This window comes from Saccopteryx leptura, chromosome 1 (genome assembly GCF_036850995.1).
Source record: "Saccopteryx leptura isolate mSacLep1 chromosome 1, mSacLep1_pri_phased_curated, whole genome shotgun sequence".
In the NCBI taxonomy this organism is placed as follows: Eukaryota; Metazoa; Chordata; class Mammalia; order Chiroptera; family Emballonuridae; genus Saccopteryx; species Saccopteryx leptura.
The window spans coordinates 255,878,053-255,897,036 of NC_089503.1; the positions used below are offsets into that span (position 1 = coordinate 255,878,053).

At 51.7% G+C, this 18,984-nt stretch overlaps 1 protein-coding gene across 4 annotated transcripts; it reads right to left on the minus strand.

The window, feature by feature from the left end:
* Positions 1 to 287: 287 nt before the first annotated feature.
* CC2D1A (coiled-coil and C2 domain containing 1A) lies at positions 288 to 18,953 on the minus strand. 4 transcript variants are annotated; one of them, XM_066347550.1, is made up of 29 exons: positions 18,673 to 18,953; positions 17,199 to 17,334; positions 16,105 to 16,220; positions 15,946 to 16,011; positions 15,539 to 15,673; positions 15,211 to 15,445; positions 10,662 to 10,786; positions 10,266 to 10,338; positions 10,024 to 10,095; positions 9,800 to 9,930; positions 9,648 to 9,720; positions 8,640 to 8,773; positions 8,166 to 8,277; positions 7,913 to 8,085; positions 7,073 to 7,195; positions 6,928 to 6,986; positions 6,721 to 6,837; positions 4,510 to 4,583; positions 4,375 to 4,433; positions 4,209 to 4,260; positions 4,024 to 4,123; positions 3,846 to 3,936; positions 3,418 to 3,555; positions 3,262 to 3,323; positions 1,319 to 1,382; positions 1,101 to 1,227; positions 951 to 1,027; positions 822 to 869; positions 288 to 746 (listed from the first exon to the last, which is right to left on the minus strand). In XM_066347550.1, the coding sequence occupies exons 1-29, from the start codon at positions 18,739 to 18,741 to the stop codon at positions 726 to 728; spliced, it is 2,862 nt and encodes a 953-aa protein (XP_066203647.1). In that variant the 5' UTR covers positions 18,742 to 18,953; the 3' UTR covers positions 288 to 725. The 4 variants fall into 4 exon arrangements, with proteins under 4 accessions (XP_066203647.1, XP_066203634.1, XP_066203638.1 ...); XM_066347537.1 differs by having other exon boundaries at positions 3,262 to 3,326; XM_066347541.1 differs by having other exon boundaries at positions 8,166 to 8,280.
* Positions 18,954 to 18,984: the final 31 nt, after the last annotated feature.

An 18,984-nucleotide genomic window follows, 5' to 3' on the forward strand; every position in this document is an offset into this window, starting at 1 on the left:
TGCCCACCAATGTGAGAGGTATTTTGCTGTTTGTTTTCCCTGACAGGCAGTTTCCCCTGCCTTTGTGCTTGTCCGCTGTAGAGACTTTATTAAACAGAATGGCCCAACCCTTTCTGGCTCTGCAATTTTTCTACCGTCAGCCCAAATCCAATGTGAACCTGCCTGGCCTCAGCCACCAGCATTACACTGCTATTCTTACAGGTACCTCCTCCTCTACTACCTCTGGGGAGGGTGTGTGTGGGGGAGACCCAGCCCAACCACTGAGGGTAAGAAACAAAGGCGAGATGGAGAGGTGAGTGTGCCCTTGGCTGTTTATTCCATGTGTCAGCCCTAGAGCCTAGCTGCGCCAGGGCACACCCCTGGGGAACCAGCCAGGTTCTGACTGGTCTCAGAGGCTTCTTTGGGGTTTGGGTAGGCTTAAGGGTTAAGGCTGGGGAGGGACAGGAAGTAAAGTGCTTGCAGGGACTCTCAGGGCTTGGTCCTAGCTGCTCTCCCAGAACAGGCCAGGGGCACAGGCTAGCTGGTTGGCATCGTCCCCGATACCCCCTGCCATGGAGGTTCCTGCTGGGCTGGGTGGGCCTAGCAGGGGATGAGTCCATCCAGAGCCAACGGTCCATTGATTGTCTGCTTCTCTGGTCTGAGGTTGTGGCCATGTCAGCTCCTCCCAGCACCAGGGCCTTGAGCCTGCTCCCCGATTTCCAGGGACTGCCAGCTCAATCAGCCCCTCACCTACGCAGCCGCTGTAGCTGCAGGAGAGGCCATTGGGGTCAGTGGGACCACAGCACAGCTGTCCACTCCACCCCAACACTTGAGCCACTCACCTCATTCTCGACCAGGTTCCGCCTGTAGAGTGCCTCCTTTGCGGCTTCCTGGGGGTCCAAAGGGTGGTCAGTGGGAAGCCCCAGGCAGCCTTAGTCCCCCTGTCCCCACCTGAACCCTACCCAGCTCACCCTGCTGCCATCGTTGCCCAGGCGCCGGGCAGCCTCTGTGTAGAATTGCAGCTGACGCTCCAGCTGGGCGATATATTCTGAGGGCGGGAGGGGGTCAGAATGGGGCCACACCACTGCCCCTCCTTCATGTGCCTGTCCCTGAGCCCTTACCCCGACGGATGCCTGGGCCCCCCTGCTCCAGCTGAGCCCTCTGCCACTGGCTGCGATGCATGATGTCCTGGTACTGCTGGGCCACCTCTGGGGGCACTGGCCGCCGTGCCTGCCTCAGGGCCAGGATCTGGGAGTGTACAGAGGGGGCTGTGAAGGCCTTGCCTGAACCTACAGATGACCCAGTCCTGCCCCACCATCCCCAGTGGTTGGATACCCACCTTCCGCTCCAGGCGCTCTTGGTCAAAGGCCAGCACACTGAGGCTATGCAGGGGCCGGGTGGATCTACAGGGTAGGGATAGGGAGGAGGGTCTGTAATGATACACCATACCTGACCCCATTAATTTGACATGCTGGACCGTAAAGAATAGCTAGAGACAAGCCAGGCCCACCACAATGTTGCTAAGCCCATAACCCAGTGATGATGATGTACACCCAGGCAACTACGCTGTATACCTAAGCAACTGCGATGCCAGGAAGTCGGGAAGGGCTTCCTGGAGGAAATGACAGCCAATTTGTGATCTGCAGGAGTCAGAGTTAGGCAGAGGAACCAGGAACAAGTGTGGGAGTAGAGGTACTTAGGCCCTGCAGGGGTCCCCAAACTTTTTACACAGGGGGCCAGTTCACTGTCCCACAGACCGTTGGAGGGCCACCACATACAGTGCTCCTCTCACTGACCACCAATGAAAGAGGTGCCCCTTCCAGAAGTACAGCAGGGGGCTGGATAAATGGCCTCAGGGGGCCGCATGCGGCCCGCGGGCCGGGCAGTAGTTTGGGGACGCCTGACTTAGGGCATTGTAACATAGAAGCCAAGAGGACAGTGAAAACTAGGTGTAACCATGAACCAACGGGAAGAAGTACGGAGAGAAAAGCCTGGATATATCAACAGTGGTCAGATCAAAAAAGGTATTAAGCCTGACCAGGTGGTGGCGCAGTGGATAGAGCATTGGATGGGACGCGGAGGACCCAGGTTCAAAATCCCTAGGTTGCTGGCTTGAGCACAGGCTCATTAGCTTGCGCGTGGGTCGCTGGCTTGAGCCCAGAGGTCGCTGGCTTGAAGCCCAAGGTCACTGGCTTGAGCAAGGGGTCACTTGCTCTGATGTAGCCCCTGGTCAAGGAACATATGAGAAAGCAATCAATGAACAACTAAGGGGCCGCAATGAAGAACTGATGCTTCTTATCTCTCTCTCCCTTCCTGTCTGTCTGTCTCTATCTGTCCCTTTCTCTTTCTCTGTCCCTCAAAAAAAATAAAAAGGTATTAAAAACCAAAGTGAGGATTTTAAACTGGATCCTCCAGAAGAAAAGGAGCCAGGAAAGATTTTATTTTGTTTGTTTTTTTAAGTGAGAAGAGAGAGAGACAGGAAGGGAGAGAGATGAGAAGCATCAACTCATAGTTGTGGTACTTCAGGTTGTTCATTGCTTCTCAAACCAGTGACTTTTGGGCTCAAGCCAGCAAACTTGGGCTTCAAGCCAGTGATCATGGGATTATGTCAATGATCCCATGCTCAAGTCGGCAACCCTGCGCTCAAGCTGGTGAGCCTGCACTCAAGCTGGATGAGCCTGTGTTCAAGCTGGTGACCTCAGGGTTTCAAATCTGGGACCAGGGCAATGCTCTATCCACTGTGCCACCACCAGTCAGGCAAGCCAGGAAATGTTTTAAAGTAGGAAAAGGACCCTGGCCGGTTGGCTCAGTGGTAGAGTGTCGGCCTGGCGTGCAGGAGTCCCGGGTTCGATTCCTGGCCAGGGCACACAGGAGAAGCGCCCATCTGCTTCTCCACCCCTCCCCCTCTCCTTCCTTTCTGTCTCTCTCTTCCCCTCCCACAGCCAAGGCTCCATTGGAGCAAAGTTGGCCCAGGCGCTGAGGATGGCTCCATGGCCTCTGCCTCAGGCGCTAGAATGGCTCTGGTTGCAACAGAGCAACGCCCTAGATGGGCAGAGCATCGCCCCCTGGTGGGCGTGCCGGGTGGATCCTGGTCGGGCGCATGAGGGAGTCTGTCTGACTGCCTCCCCGTTACCAGCTTCAGGAAAATACAAAAAAATAAATAAAAAAAATAAAGTAGGCAAAGAACATGCTCCAATTTATGCCTGATGAGATACTGTCCAGGAAAGGCTGAGATTGGAAGAGGGGGGGTTCTTTCCAGCACGGCTTGGCCCAGTCACCTACCTGTTTCCTGGCTCCCTCGTAGGGGCAGGCATGGGAGGGGCCTTCCCTTTGGGCCCAGCAACCTGCTTCAAAGACAAAACCAGTCTTGTGAGCCTTGTTCCCACCCCCTTGAACCAAGCCTCCCTCCCTGGGGTTGTTGCTGGGTGGGGGGCTCACTGTGGGCATAGCTGCTGGCACAGGGTCGATAACTAGCCACCTCTCAGTTACTGTCTCCAATTGCTGGGCCGTCAGTGGCTCTCGAATCCGGACCATCACTTCCAGCCGTCCCCCCGTGGGCCGGCGACCATCTAGGACCTGAGCAGGAATAAGAGGAGGCTGTTGAGAAGCAGGCAGTGGCTGGAGTCCCAGGGCTGGGTCAGGAAGAATGAGATATTTCCAAAATATGGGCTTATGGGTCCGAACTGGTCATAATGGAATAGGGTTCTGGGAGTATTTAAGGCTGAGAGTCAGGAGGTCTTGGACTTCCAGGGGAGGAGTTGGGTTGGCAGAGAAGACCCTTGGGAGGCTCAGGACAGGGATCTTTTGAGTAATGTTAGTGAGTAACACGGCCATACTGAACATTCAAATTAATGTCCATGTCTTACCTCAAGGATCTCCCGGACCTCACATGCCATCTCCAGGACATCCAGCTTCAGCTGGGCTGTGCCCAGGACCCGGTCAGTCTTGAACAGCCTCCTGTGTATGTGAGGGGGCACAGGATGGTTGGCCTAGGGCAGTTTCCCCTCCCCCACAGCCCCTGCAAGGCCTGGCCACCTAGCTTACCCCTTATGGACCACTTCGAACTTGATGCCTTTGGTCTGGATTGCCCTTCGGAAGCCTCGGTGGCTGCGGTTGATGCACAGTTTAAACTGCTCCTTGAACTCTGCCCAGGGAAGGAGGGAGGGGGCAGGCTATGGTCTCATGTTCTTTCTGCAGGGGAGGGGAGGTACCTGTTGCCCATGTCTCACCAGGGGAGTCTGTGCTCTTGATCACACTAGTCTTGTCTTTCTGGGCTTCTTCCTGGAACCGGACAGGAGTCAGAAAGCTCAGGGACTAGGGCCTAGAGGGGGACCCTTGCCCGACCCACTTCTCATCCTGACGGGGCTTGAGCAGACCCTCTGGCTCTCCACATACCACGTTGGGATAGGGGAAATCGAACCGAACGAAGACATCCAGATCACTGGGGGACAGCCCTGTGGGACAACAAGGGTCACAGCTGGGCAGAGAGGTGGTCCCCACAACCCTGACCCCTGCACGCCATCCCCTCACCTGGAGGCGTGGGCAAGTTGACGCCCTTCACGATGAACAGGAGCATGTCATTGCTGCTGAGGTCTGGGAAGATCCTTCCAGGAGGGCAGGTGGGGAGACACAGTCACCTCAGCCCCACTGCCTGCCTGCCTACTCCTTTGGCAGGGGTAGAGAACAAACCCCACACTGGCCTTTGGGGGTGTCTTAGCTCCTGAGCTCGAGTTTTATTTATTTATTTATTTTTATTTATTTAGGTGACTGGGCCAAGCCGTGCTGGAAAGAACCCCCCCTCTTTCAATCTCAGCCTTTCCTAGACAATATCTCATCAGGCATAAATGGGAGCATGTTCTTTGCCTACTTTATTTTTTATATCAATTTTTTTTTTTTTTTGTATTTTCTGAAGCTGGAAACGGGGAGACAGTCAGACTCCCGCATGAGCCCGACCGGGATCCACCTGGCACGCCCACCAGGGGGCGATGCTCTGCCCCTCCGGGGCGTCGCTCTGTTGCGACCAGAGCCACTCTAGCGCCTGGGGCAGAGGCCAAGGAGCCATCCCCAGCGCCCAGGCCATCTTTGCTCCAATGGAGCCTTGCTGCGGGAGGGGAAGAGAGAGACAGAGAGGAAGGAGAGGGGGAGGGGTGGAGAAGCAGATGGGCGCTTCTCCTGTGTGCCCTGGCCGGGAATCAAACCCAGGACTTCTGCACACCAGGCCGATGCTCTACCACTGAGCCAACCGGTCAGGGCCTGCCTACTTTATTTTATTTATTTATTTATTTATTTGTATTTTTCTGAAGCTGGTAACGGGGAGGCAGTCAGACAAACTCCTGCATGCGCCTGACCGGGATCCACCTGGCATGCCCACCAGGGGGTAATGCTCTGCCCATCTGGGGCGTTGCTCTGTTGCAACCAGAGCCATTCTAGCGCCTGAGGCAGAGGCCATGGAGCCATCCTCAGCGCCTGGGCCAACTTTGCTCCAATGGAGCCTTGGCTGCCAGAGGGGAAGAGAGAGACAGAGAGGAAGGAGAGGGGGAGGGGTGGAGAAGCAGATGGGTGCTCCTCCTGTGTGCCCTGGCCAGGAATCGAACCCAGGACTCCTGCACACCAGGCCAACGCTCTACCACTGAGCCAACTGGCCAGGGCCGAGCTCGAGTTTTAGAATTAGACAAACTAGAGTGCTCTGTCCAGTACTGCCAATGACTAACTTTTGTTTCCTTTCTGTAGTTTGCACATATTTATTTAGTACCTACTTTTTACCAGCCAGTGGCCTTGCTGCTGTGAGACCTTCCCTTCATTTAACAGTATTTTTGGTGCCTCCTACTATGTGCCAGCCAATGCTCTAGCTGCTATGCAGCCCTTTCTTCATTTGATATTACTTGAATACCTACTATATGCCAACCAGTGGTCTCATGGCTGCGGGACCTTCTCATTAATTAACAAGATCTCTGGAACCCCTACTATGTGCCCGCCTGTGTCCTCACTGCTGAGGATACAGAAGTAAATGAGAGCAACCCATCTCTGTGCTCATGGAGCCTGGGCTGACTAAATGGAAAGATGACCAATTAATATATAAATAAATAAAGCAACTCTGCAAAGAATTAAAATAGGAAAATGACTGAATTATGCTCGGGGGGGTTGCTTTAGACAGGGTGGTCAGGGAGGGCCCTTCAGGTGACATCATAGGTGGTGCTGGATGCCATACAGGGGTTACTACATGGACACATGGGGAAGAGGGTAAATCACCAGGGTCCTGAATGGGAACATGCTTGGTGAGTTTGAGGGACTAAAAAGAGGTCTGTGTGGCAGAATATAAGCAAACCAGGGACAATAGGTGCAGAGGAGCATGCAGGGTAAACGGTGTGGGTTTTCTCAGGTGGTTATCTGCACCTAACCTCATCTAGAAGTGGGAAAATGATCCCAACTATCCAGGGTATAGGAACAGTCAACCGGGACAGAACCAACCACCACCATCCCATTGACTCACACAAGCCTCCGGAACAGGGCACGCCTCTGCACTTACTACATCTTCCCGTTTGCAAATGTGTCGCTGTCAATACTCACACTCCCTCGCCTTCATTCTTCATTCGCACCTCATGCCTGCTTCAGGACCCTATGTGCACTATACTACCACCACCTACCCAAACTCTCCTCTAAAGGCAAGTCCTCTGCCAGCTTCCAGAGAGGGCAAACCCCTCCTCAAAGGGGCACCCGGGCCAGGTGCCATTGGGGCCTTACTTGATGATGCTGAAGGTTCTCTGCTCAAAGCGCGCAGTGGGCGTGGGGAGACCTCGGGCGAAGGCCTGCTTCAAAGTCTCCATGCTCCGCTTACAGTCCTCCGCCAGTTTCTCAAATCTGCCACAAGAGGGCCCAGCTCAGGTCCCTGGTCCCAGAGGCAGGCTGGGAGTGCACACATCAGGTAGAGCTGGGTGTGGAGGTACTTACTTGCTGGTTTCAGCAATGTTACCCAGCTGTGTGAACTGGTTAGAGTGATTCAGACACATCTGGTGAGGCAGAAGACAAGGAAGGGAGGGTTGAAGTGCCCTGATCCTGGGGAAGGCCTGCTGACCCAGGCCAGGAGCCCCCTCACCTCGTGCTGCTGCCTTATGAGCTTGGTGAGTTCACTGTAGCGCCGGGCAGACTCCTGAGACAGACCAGGGCCAGGACGCTGGACCAGGGCAAAGTCATCCTTGTTGACAGGAGCAGGCGGCACCTGGGAAGGACAAGGCTCATAGGGAGGGGCCTGCTGGTGAGCAATGAGCAGACCCATCCTAACCCCTCCTTGAAGAGGCCTTCCTAGACCACTGCTCTGTCCCCTCCTTCTTCTTTCCCAAAGAGAAAAGTGATGATTAGAGAGGAGTGGTCCTGACCAAAGTGGCAGAATCTGTTAAGTGTTTCCCCAAAATCTGATCCACACTATCTTTCCTACTAATGGAGTTCTGGCTGGGCACATGGCAGCCCGGCAAAAGACATGTTCCAGCCTCTCTTGCAGCTAGGTGCAGCCTGAGACTCAGTTCTAGACAATGGGAGATGAGTAGAAGTGATGACAACTCCATGTCACTTTTCTTAGAGGAAACTTCTTGGCCTGCAATTTTTCTCCCTCACGGCTTCCCACAGGCTGGATGCAGACAGGTTAGTGGTCTACTTGGACCATGTGGACAAGGACAACCTCCTCAGGTATGGCCGAAAAACAAAATGGAATGAACCCAGGTTCCATAGAACTTCATCTTTCAGAGCCCAGAGCACCTGGAGTGTTACACGCAAGAAGCATAAACATTTGCCTTATTTAACCACTCTCTTGGGAGGAGCCTATTTGTTACAACAGCTTAACCTGCACCCTGACTAATATATTCCAAGTCATATAGCTATGAAGAGGCCAGAGCCTGACAGGCAAGCACCTGGGAAGGTCTAGCAGACCTAGAGGTTTCACCTTGGTGATATCCACAGGTAGCCCATTGCGTGAGGCCTCCAGCATGGGCTCCAGCCCCTTGGCCTGGCGCAAATGCATCTTGGCGCCCTCTACGTCGTTCTTCTGCTTGGCTCGCAATGCAGCCTGCAAGAGCTGCTTCTTTCGGCCCTCCAAGAAGACCAGCTGCTGCTGGGCTGTGGGCACAGGGGCATCTGTGGGTACTGCCCAGCCCATGACAAGGTGATGGGCAGCTAGGGTCAGAGGGGGCACCTACCTCTGGTGGATGTGCTTTTGGGGGCTGCTTTGGTTGCTGAGGTGGATCCTGGCTGTGGTGCCCTTGAGGGTGGGGCCTTGGGCTGGGCTGCGGGGACTGCAGGGCTGTTGGGCTGCTGAGGGACAAAGAGTAAGTCAGAGCTTTCCCAGCACTTATGATGAAGCCACTCCCCATAATGGTCAGGGCCTGACACTGACAATAGTGACCACCTCAGTTTCCATTTTCTCCACACTAAATACAACATACAGTCCTATTCTTGTTGAATCTTTGCAATGACTGAGAGGTAGGGACCATGCCCACTTTATAGATGAGGAGACCAAAGCTCAGAGAACAAAATGACTTGCCCATGGCCACTAGGTCAGAAAGTGGAAAGGCTGGGGCATAAAAATGGTTCTCTCCGGCTCAAGGTCTGGATGGTTAGGATTTACTTTGCTGCCACTCACTGCCTCACCCCAAGGCCCTGGCCCCTCATACCTTCTTAGGCTCCTCATCCTCTTCATCCTCTGGGCCTTCATCCTGGTTGGCCAGCTTCATAGCAGTCTCCAGGACCCCCACCAGGTTCAGCTGGGTGGACTCAGAGGCCTCTAGGCCCTGGATAGGGGGAAAGCCTGGGCGGCCAGTCAGGGCCAAGTCAGGAGGGAGAGACCCATGCCATGATGGTGGAGAAGTGGGATCCTCCTTCTCCAAAGGAGTCTTGGGCCTTTTATTTTTTTTAATTTTTTTTTTTTTTAGATTTTATTTATTCATTTTAGAGAGGAGAGAGAGAGAGAGAGAGAGAGAGAGAGAAAGGGGGAGGAGCAGAAAGCATCAACTCCCATATGTGCCTTGACTAGGCAAGCCCGGGGTTTTGAACCAGTGACCTCAGCATTTCTAGTCAATGCTTTAACCCATTGCGCCACAACAGGTCAGGTGGAGTCTTGGGCCTTTGAATCCACTTTAAATACAAGTAGGAGCTGCTGGTGGTTTGACACTAGAGCATGTCAATCTCTCTCTTATCTCTTGGGTTCTCTTGCCTGACCCTGGGCCTTGACTAGACTATAACAAGCAAGCACTGTGAGGTGCTGTGCTGGGCGCAAGGGGTGGTCCTGGGTCTGGGGAGACTTCTGGGGGACTGAAGCGCATGGAGATCATTGCTCTCAGCATGGATGCACAGGCAGCTCTGAGAACCCAGAAGAGGTCTCCAACTCCCTGGGGGCGGGCCTAATTGGAGGCTGAATAAGTATTTGTAAAGATGAAGAGCTGATGAGCAGGAGGGAGTGAGTCAAACAAAAGAGAAAAGGAAAGACCAGACAGTTGTGGCTGGCCAACAGACTCTTCAAATAAAACCCCCTGATTTTTAGGGTTTGCCAATTTCCATGGTGTACACACTCCCACTGAACTGATTTTAAGCTACCAATTGTCTAACAAGCTTGCAGAATTCCTGAATGTATAGCATTTGCAAAGGCTCAGAGGCTGAAGGGGTGGGGTGGGAGAAGGGCCTACCTGGGGGCACAGGCAGCTCAGCCACATCCACAGCTCGGCCAGCTTTGTGGGCTCGAATGGCATCTTGGTATTGCTTTGGGGAACACAGATGTTAGGGCTCCCTGAGCACAGTCTCCAGGGGCTGCCCACCCACCCACTCTGTCTCCATGCACCTTGACAATGCGCTCGTGCATGCGAGCCTTCCGCTGGTCCCCTTTGGTCTTAGCCTGGGCTGCAGCCATGTGGTATCGCTCCATCCGCTGTTCCAGTGCCTCCAGGAGAGTCCTTGGGGGCGGGGGAACCTCTGCGCACAACATGGGTGGGGGACAGGATTAAGAGTCTCGGAAGGAGAGAATGTCTTCTCCCAGCCTGCCTGCCCAAAGTCCCAGGAGCCTACCTGGTGTGGACAGCACCGTGGTAGGATTCAGAGGCTGCAGTGGCGGTGATGGTGGGTCTGGGGGCAACTGATCTGGGGGCAGATAAGTCCAGTGCAATAAGGGGCTTGCTTGTGACCACCCCCACCCCAGGCTAGTATGCCCTGAGCTGATCTCTGGGCCTGGCCAAAGGGGGCAGCAATATGAGGAAGAAGTCAGTGGAGGCCTCCAATAGTCCTGGAGGGTGGGCAAGCGGAGTCCTCACCAGGTGGAGGGGGCAAGTGGGACAGGTCCACAGGCTCCCCCCGACTCAGAGCCTCCAAGACAGCATCAAAGCTCTGTGAGAAAGAAGAGGATCAGGAGAGATTGCAGCTAGAGCCAGGACCCTGTGGGGAGCCCCCATGCCATGCCATGTGACAAGAGGATTCCCAGCTATGCCCCTTCCTTTGCCCCATCTTGCTCAAGCCACTTTTCATTCTTAGGCCCATTTCACAGAAAGGGTAAACTAAAGCTTCAAGAGGTGCAGCAAACGACACATAGGGAGTGATCAGGCCAGGATTTAAATTTAGGTATGTCTGACTCCAGAGCCCATTTTTTTTGCCACTATGTAATGTTGGAAGCATACTGTCCTTTCCGTCTGACCCTGTCAGTCTGGACACACCTTGGCCACACGGAAGTATCTGGCGGCGGCAGAGGTATCTCCCTGCTGCTTGGCATGGAGGGCAGCCAGCTTGTACTCACGTTGCCGGCTCTGCAACTGAGTCAGGGGGCCAGCGCTGCAGGGGCCTGGAAGGGAGAACAGCATACAAACCATTTCTACTCTCACAACAAGGACTGTTCTTAGGCCCATGTTATAGATGTGAAAACTACAGCTCAGAGAGCGGATGCTGTCTCCGCAAGGTCACACAGCCTGAAGAATGCATGGTGAGGACTCAAAACTTAGGCCTGTCAGGCTTCAGAGACATTGCTGTTTTGGTCCCCAGAAAATTTTATGCACCCTTTGCATGTTTTTTAATTAATTGCTTTTATTTTGAGAGAAAGAGAGAGAGAGAGAGAGAGAGAGAGAATTATTCATTTGTTGTTCTACTTAGTTGTGCACTCACTGGCCGTTTCCTATATGTGCCCTGACCAGGCACTGAACCTGCAGCCTTGATATTTCGGGATGATGCTCTAACCAAATGAACTAACCTGACCAGGGCCACCTTATGCATTTTTAAGTTGACATCTAAAATTTTTCACCTTAAGTTTTAAAAGTGGCCATCTTGCAAATATTGACATTTGAAAAAGAAAACCATCACAGCACTTTTAAATCTAATATATTTAACTACCATGGTGACAATATTCACTTTTTATTATTTTTAAAGATTACAAAATGCATAAGGCATAATTCACCATCTTAACCATTTTCAAGTATACAGTTCAGTGGCATTAAGTATATCCATTTGCTGTGCAACCATCACCACCACCCATCCACAGAACACTTTTGTCTTTATAAACCCTGAAACTCTGTCCCCGTTAAACACTAACTCCCCTTCCTCCTCCCTCAGTTCCTTACGCTCACAATTCTACTTCCTGTCTCTAGGAATGTGGCTCCTCTAGGAACCTCCAGTAAGTAGAATCAGACAGTATTTGTTCTTTTGTGACTGGCTTATTTTATCTAGCATAACATCCAAAAGGTTTGCCCACATTGTAGCATGTGTCAGAATGTCCTTCCTTTTTAAGGTTGTATAATATTTCATCGTACAGATATATTATTTTATTTATCCATTGATCCATCAATAGACACTTGGGTTGCTTCTACTTTTTGGTCAAGCTCCTATGAACACAGGTATTCAAATATCTCTTTATGTCTCTGCTTTCAATTCTTTTGGGTACACGTCAACATACTTATAAAATATTTCCCAGGGTTCACTTTTAGCAGTTGGAAATTTCACATCTTCTTTCTATCCATGTTCCCCAAAGAATTCTAACCTAATGTGATCTACGCAGGCACTTGAAAGCCTTTCTTTGACCACGCTGCCATATCTTTGTAACGAAAATATATTTATGTGGTGTATTGGTAAAGTTGGGAAACAGAATTAAACTGCCTTTTTTAAAAAAAATTATCTATTTTTATTAGAGAGGCCTGACCTGTGGTGGCGCAGTTGATAAAGCGTCGACCTGGAAACACTGAGGTTGCCAGTTTGAAACCCTGGGCTTGCCTGGTCAAGGCACATATGGGAGTTGATGCTTCCAGCTCCTCCCCCCCTTCTCTTTCTATGTCTCTCCTCTCTCTCTCTCTCTCTCTCTCTCTCTCTCTCTCCCTCTCCTCTCTAAAATAAATTAAAAAATTTAAAAAAAAGATTTAGATTTTTATAGAGAGAGGAGAGAGAGAAAGAAAGTGAGTGGAGGGGGCAGGAGCAGGAAGCATCAACTCCCATATGTGCCTTGACCAGGCAAGCCCAAGGTTTTGAACCAGAGACCTCAGCATTCCAGGTCGAAGCTTTATCCACTGCACCACCACAGGTCAGGCTAAACTGCTTTTTAAATAGTAATTTAGTCAGTTTCAAACACCTGTAATATGCTCAAATGTTTTCAGAGGAAGTATCTCTAAATTGAAAACAATAGGTACAATTGTTGGTATAAAAAACAAATCACAATAGATACACCACCCAGTGACCACAAATCCTAGAAATACCTGGGAAACAGCCTGTTGTACTTTCAGACTGCCAACTTAGACTAACTACTTTTTTAGGGGCACTTGCCTGAGAAGGTATCTCCAGTTTGAAACTAAACACTTTGATATTTGATTGACTTATTATCACAGGTCTCTTCCAATGATAAAAAATCTTTTCTTGCCTGACCAGGTGGTGGCACAGTGGATAGAGTGTTGGACTGGGATGCGGAGAACTCAGGTTTGAAACCCCGAGGTCGCTGGCTTAAGCGCAGGCTCACCAGCTTGAGCATGGGGTCGCTGGCTTGAGTGTAGGATCACAGACATGACCCCATGGTCACTGGCTTGAGCCCAAAGGTCGCTGGCTTGAGCAAGGGGTCACGCGCACTGCTGTAGCCCCCAGTAAAGGTACATATGAGAAAGCAATCATTGAACAACTAAGGAGCTGCAACAAGGAATTGATGCTTCTCATCTCTCTCCCTTCCTGTCTGTCCCTATCTGTCCCTCTCTCTGACTCTGTCAAAAAAAAATCTTTTCTTCTTGGGTTAAATTACTGTTATAATTATATTTAGCACATAACCAAGCATAGTGTAACTACCTCAAGCTTTCTGATAATTATCTTTTATAAACCAAGAGTAAAGGTTTTTTTCTTTTTTTTTAAGGAGGTAAGACAGATTCCGACATGCCCTCTGACCAGGATACATCCAGCAACCCGTCTGGGGCCGATGCTCAAAACAACCAAGCTATTTTTAGCACCTGAGGCTGATGCACTCAGACCAAGCTATCCTCAGTGCCTGGGGCCAATGCTCAAACCAATTGAGCCACTGGCTATGGGAGGGGAAGAGGGAGAGAAGGGGGAGAGAGAAGATGGTCACTTCTCTTGTGTGCCCATGATAGGAAATTGAGCCCAGGACATCCAAGTGCTGGGCTGATGCTCTATCCACTGAGCCAACAGGCCAGAGCCAAGAGTACAATTTTATTGGCAAGGTACCTCTTACTGACATCGTAAAGGCTCAATCCACCTACTGACATTTAACTCCCTTTTTTTTTTTTTTTTTCATTTTTCCGAAGCTGGAAATGGGGAAGCAGTCAGACAGACACCCGCATGCGCCCCACTGGGATCCACCCGGCGTGCCCACCAGGGGGTGATGCTCTGCCCCTCTGGGGCATCGCTCTGTTGCATCCAGAGCCATTCTAGCACCTGAGGCAGAGACCACAGAGCCATCCTCAGTGACCGGGCCATCTTTGCTCCAATGGAGCCTTGGCTGCGGGAGGGGAAGTGAGAAACAGAGAGGAAGGAGAGGGGGAGGGGTAGAGAAACAGATAGAGGCGCTTCTCCTGTGTGCCCTGGCCGGGAATCAAACCCGGGACTCCTGCACGCCAGGCCGACGCTCTACCGCTGAGCCAACCGGCCAGGGCCTGACATTTAACTCCTGCTTCCCATTCATTCCTTTCCTACTTTCCCTTTTTAAATTATAGAGAAACCTGCTTTACACCAACAAATGGATGGGAAGAGATGGAGTCTTATTGTAACATCACACGATTCTCCAAACCCCCGCCAACCTATATGTCAAAAACCCATCATGAATAATTTGGAGTGGGTTCAGCCAAGAATTTCAGGTGACGATTTTCAACAGTCTTCCTTGAACTTTGCCAAAAACAATGGCTTAGAGACTAGCCTGGCCACAGAAGGATTTAGAGACCCGGTGTACACATTCTCAAGCCAAGGCCAGCCTTTTATGTCATCTTATTGGTTCCCATCTGGGAGCATTTGCCCCTGGAGAAGAGCCCAGAGTTCAGATTGTAGAAGAGAGGAGGGGTGGGTCTCCTTTCCTAGAGTGGAAGGAGGGCGACCCTTCCAGGGAGGTTGGGAAGAAAAACCTCTAGGTACGTGCATCTCCCAGCCAGGTGAGTTTTAGAAGACAGAAATGCTGAGCACTTGAGAATTATTCACTTAAAAGTCTATATGTGGAAATGTTACTCAGCCCTAAAAAGGAATCAAGTTCAGACACAGGCTGCCATGTTATCCTAACTGAAGGAAGCCAGACAGAAAAAGACAAATAGTGTATGGTTCTACTTATATGAAATACCTAGAAGAAGCAAATTCTTAGAGACAGAAGGTTGAATAGAGATTACTTGGAGTTGTGGGAGGGAGATGGGGAATTAGTGTTTAATGGGGACAGAGTTTCTGTTTGGAGTGAAGTCTGGGAAATAGAGGTGATGGTTGCACAACATCGTAAGTGTACTAAATGCTACTCAATTGCACACTGAAAAATGGTTAAAATGGTACGTTATGTTATATATATACTGCTCACAAAAATTAGGGGATATTTCAAAATGAATATGAAGCGATAAAATATTTCCTAATTTTTGTGAGCAATGTATTTTATCACCCAAAACAAAGAAAAGGTATTAATGCACTCTAGGGGCATGCAGACCTGGGAAAGAAAGGAGTGTTTAAAATTCTAAGAATCAGTACAGGACCCACACCCTCACAGAGAGGCCAACCACTGAATATAGCAAACATCTCATGTCAACATGCTTATTCTTGGCCTACCTGGGGGCAGCTGGGGCTTAGCCAGACTCAGTGACGAGGCTGGGGCAGTGGGAGGGGGACCCTCCACTGTGACCCTGGGATCTTGGCCTGGTGGGTTCATAGAGGCTGTCAGGGTGGGTGCAGGAGTATGGCTGGATGCGGCAGTGGGGCCCTTCCCTACGGCAATGGGTGGTGGGATATCCTCTTCATCGATGGCATTGCCCTTCTGAATGGAGGCCAGAAGGCTTTCCAGTGTCTGAAAGAAGGTATAAATTGGGTTCTAGAAGAGCCCAGAGCTGAATGCAGGGGCAGTGGTGGGGTTCTAGCACCCTCCCGTCTGCCCACTCACCTTAAGCCCCCGGTCGTAGCGCCGCATCTTGGCGCTGTCTCCAGCTTGTCTAGCACTTTCAATCGCTTTCTGGTAGATGGCCAGCCTTTCCTGCAAAGTGGCCTCCACCCCTGGGCTGGGGGCTGGGGCTTTCGACTGTGGAAGGGGCCAGGGGCATGGTATGGGTGGGTGGTGACCCAACTTGGCCCACCCTGAAGGTGTCCTTGGTTGAGGGCCTACTGCACACCAGGCATGTTACCATGCCAGTTGCTCCCACCTTGGAGAAGTAGAAATTATCATCCCATTTCCTGGTATAGAGAACTAGTGCTCAGAGGTATCCCATCACCTGCCTGAGGTCACATGGCTAAGAGGGTAAAGGGAAGGCCTTGAACCCCGGGCTACAGGGAACAAGGTTGTTAGAGGTATACCTGGGTCACAGGAGGGTGGGACTCCAAAGTCTTCTGCTCCTCCCCAAGGACCTCATTTAGTTCTGCCTGCAGGGACACGAGGTCAAAGGCCTGTGTGAGGGCTCAACGGATGGGGCAACAGTGGGAGGGGAGGCCCTCTGCCCCACTCTGGACACTCACCAGCAGGTCATCATCAGCCTCTACATCCTCCTCATCTGTCCCCTCTTCCTCGTTCTCATCTGGGTCCCTCATGCACAAGCTGGCCATCTTCTCAATGGCCTCCATGGGCAGTGGACCTGGCAGCAGGGAGAGGCGCCAGCTGGACTGGGATCCTTCAGGAGTCCCCAACCTCCCATCCCGGTCACCCCTGGCTCCGAAGAATAGGGTAGGAGGCAATTGAGCAGTATGTCCTTCTCCTGGCACTCCCATAGCACTCACTGCCGTAGGGCTGGTAGACGTGATCCTGCTCCCTGGATGACCTCACTGGCCTTACCCCTTCCTTATAAAGCCTGAGTTCAAACTCTGGCTCTGGGACTTTCTCATTTGGAATGTTAGGCCAGTTGGGTGACTCAAACTTTTTGTGGCTCTGTGCATGTCCAAGAGCTGCATGTATTGATTTGGGGTTACAAATAAATTTTAGCCAGTAGGTGAATTCATGAATATAGAATTTGTGATAATGAGGATCAACTATATTAGCTAAAAAGTGTAAAGACAACATTTGCCTTCTGGGCTCCAGCCCCACTTGACCACTTTAGAATCCTCTGCCCACTGCCATCTTCCCCAGAGCCTTTGCATGTGCCATGACCCCTCCCAGAAGTACTCCCCAACTTTTCATGTGGCCCTCCCCATCACACATGCCTCCTCCATGAGTCTCCTCCCAGCTCAGAGGTTTCTCCCATTGCTCTGTGCTTCCCTGATCACAGGACAGTGGGTTGAATGATTCATCAGATCCTGTATGAAGTACTTTAAGAACACTAGAAGATAAACTCCTATGACATTAAGTGTGTGTGGTTTATTCCCATTTTATAGATGGGGAAACTAAGGCCCACAGAGGTGCTAAGACTCATCAAATCACAAACAGTAAGTGGCACAGCTGGAATTCAAACCCTCAGTCTGGACGTAGAGTTGATTGCTTAACCTTTAACCCAAACTGTGGGTTCCAGGAGGGCAGAGACCTTCCCTGTTTCCTTCCCCCCATCTTTCTAACACCCAGCTCTGAGCTTGGCCAACAGTGGGAGCTCAGGAAATGTTCAGGAATGGGTTGGGAATCTCACCTTTGCCTATGAATTTCTCCAGGGCTTGGGGCTGGCCCCCAACCAAAGCCAAGAACTCGGCCTCCAGTTCCTCATTATTAACTCCATCCTCAGGGATCATCAGGCCATCCGGGGAGAGATCAACCAGCAGACCCAGCTGTGGGAACAGCAAGAGTCCAGTCAGACCTTGGGATGCACCCCATCTAGACAAAGAGTGCCATGATGGATTGTTGAAAGAGAACCCAGGCCTCCTGGCAAAAGCCATTTCCCTAGGGAGTGCCAGAAGTCTGGAACAGGCCTAGAATGCAACAGGTGTCCTAAGATGGGCCAGGACCTCTGCTATAGATCAGCATGGGGCAAAGGGCAGATAGAGAACTCCCTGCTCTGAGTTCACACCCATAATGTGCTGCTGCTAGCAGAGAGCAGTGGGGAAAGCAGCCCCACACTCTGCCCAAAGCACAAGCAAGGTCACTCTGCACACCCGGGCTTTTCCTTCCAGCATCCTCAGCAGAGGGGGTCACGCAGGAAGGCTGGAGGCATAAAAAATAAACGCCCTGTCAGTAACATGATGTTGAAAGTGGGGTCTTTGCTGTTTAACAAACCCAGCTTCCTTTCCTATCCTATCCTATCCTATCCTATCCTATCCTATCCTATCCTGGTTAATGACCCATCATGACATGATAATATTAGGTTAAACTACACAAAATTGTCCTTTTTGTGGATCAAAAATGGCCCAAATATTGGCAATTGTGTATGGTTTCTTAATAATGATAGTAATAGTTATTGTTTGCTCTATTCTAGCACTTTCATAAACTATCTCAGTGAATTTTCACAACTGTGCTATGATATAGGGACTCTTAGGAACTCCATTTTACGGATGAGGAATAAGAGCTGTGAGGCAAGTATCCAATCTGCAGAGGCCAGGAGGGGACTTCAGGTTGGCCAGACTCTAACACATGGGCACTACGTGATGGCCTGGCTCTTTCCATCAAAGCTGAGAAAAATCAAACTGGGATGGAAGAGATGAGAGACGGAGATGAGAGACTAAGGGACCCAACCACAGTTCTGTGGGCTCGTGACAGCAGCTCTGGATTTGTGCTTAACTCTGACCAAGATGTTAATTCCCATGACCTTAGGCAGGTAGGTGTCTTCACCTTTCTGGGTCTCAGTATCCTCATCTTTACAATGGGGGCAAAAACAGTCTGACGTGGCCTGGCTGATGCGAGGGTTCAAAGCATGTTCAGGCCAGAGGAGCAAAAACCGTCCTATTCGCAGGTTGAGGCCTTCCCTTCCCCTACTGGAGCTGCTGCGGCAACAGGTGGCCCTGAGCCTAGGGCGGGGCGCCAGAACCTGGAAAACCAGGTCCAGGAGGCCTCACTTTGGGGATCAAACCTCACTTGGGGGGCGGGGAGCGGGGCTCACCTGGGGGTGGTGATTGGGTTCCCTTGAGGGGTGGGGAGGGCTCCCTCGGAGGGGTCGCGGGGTACAGACTCACCTGGCGGGCGGCGGCAGCGCCTCGGCCCGGGGGTCCCGGGGGTCCCGGGGGTCCCTTCCTCTTGTGCATCTTCCAGTCAAGATGCCCGGACCACGGCCCCTCGCCTGGCCTTGCCCTGCCTCCTCCCCCGGGGCCTGTCGCCGCGCACGCACCGTTCCCGAGCTCCGCGTAGGCGCCCCGTGACCGCCAAGCAAGCGTCCTCGGTCCGCGGGGCTGCCCCACTTCCGCCTCGTACCTGCGCCGAACCACCGGAGCGCAGCAGCCACTGGACTTGCCGGGCCTGCCGCACTGAAACTACAATTCCCAGCTGGC

What these genes read in the sequence shown, in the direction of transcription:
- CC2D1A (XM_066347533.1), bottom strand. Translation starts at nt 18,741, where the DNA reads ATGCACAAGAGGAAGGGACCCCCGGGACCCCCGGGACCCCCGGGCCGA. An exon ending in CAAGAGCACAGACTCCCCTG is followed by an intron (nt 4,124 to 4,208) that starts GTGAGACATGGG and finishes TTCCCTGGGCAG; the next exon opens with AGTTCAAGGAGCAGTTTAAA. An exon ending in TGCCAGCAGCTATGCCCACA is followed by an intron (nt 3,327 to 3,417) that starts GTGAGCCCCCCA and finishes TTGTCTTTGAAG; the next exon opens with CAGGTTGCTGGGCCCAAAGG.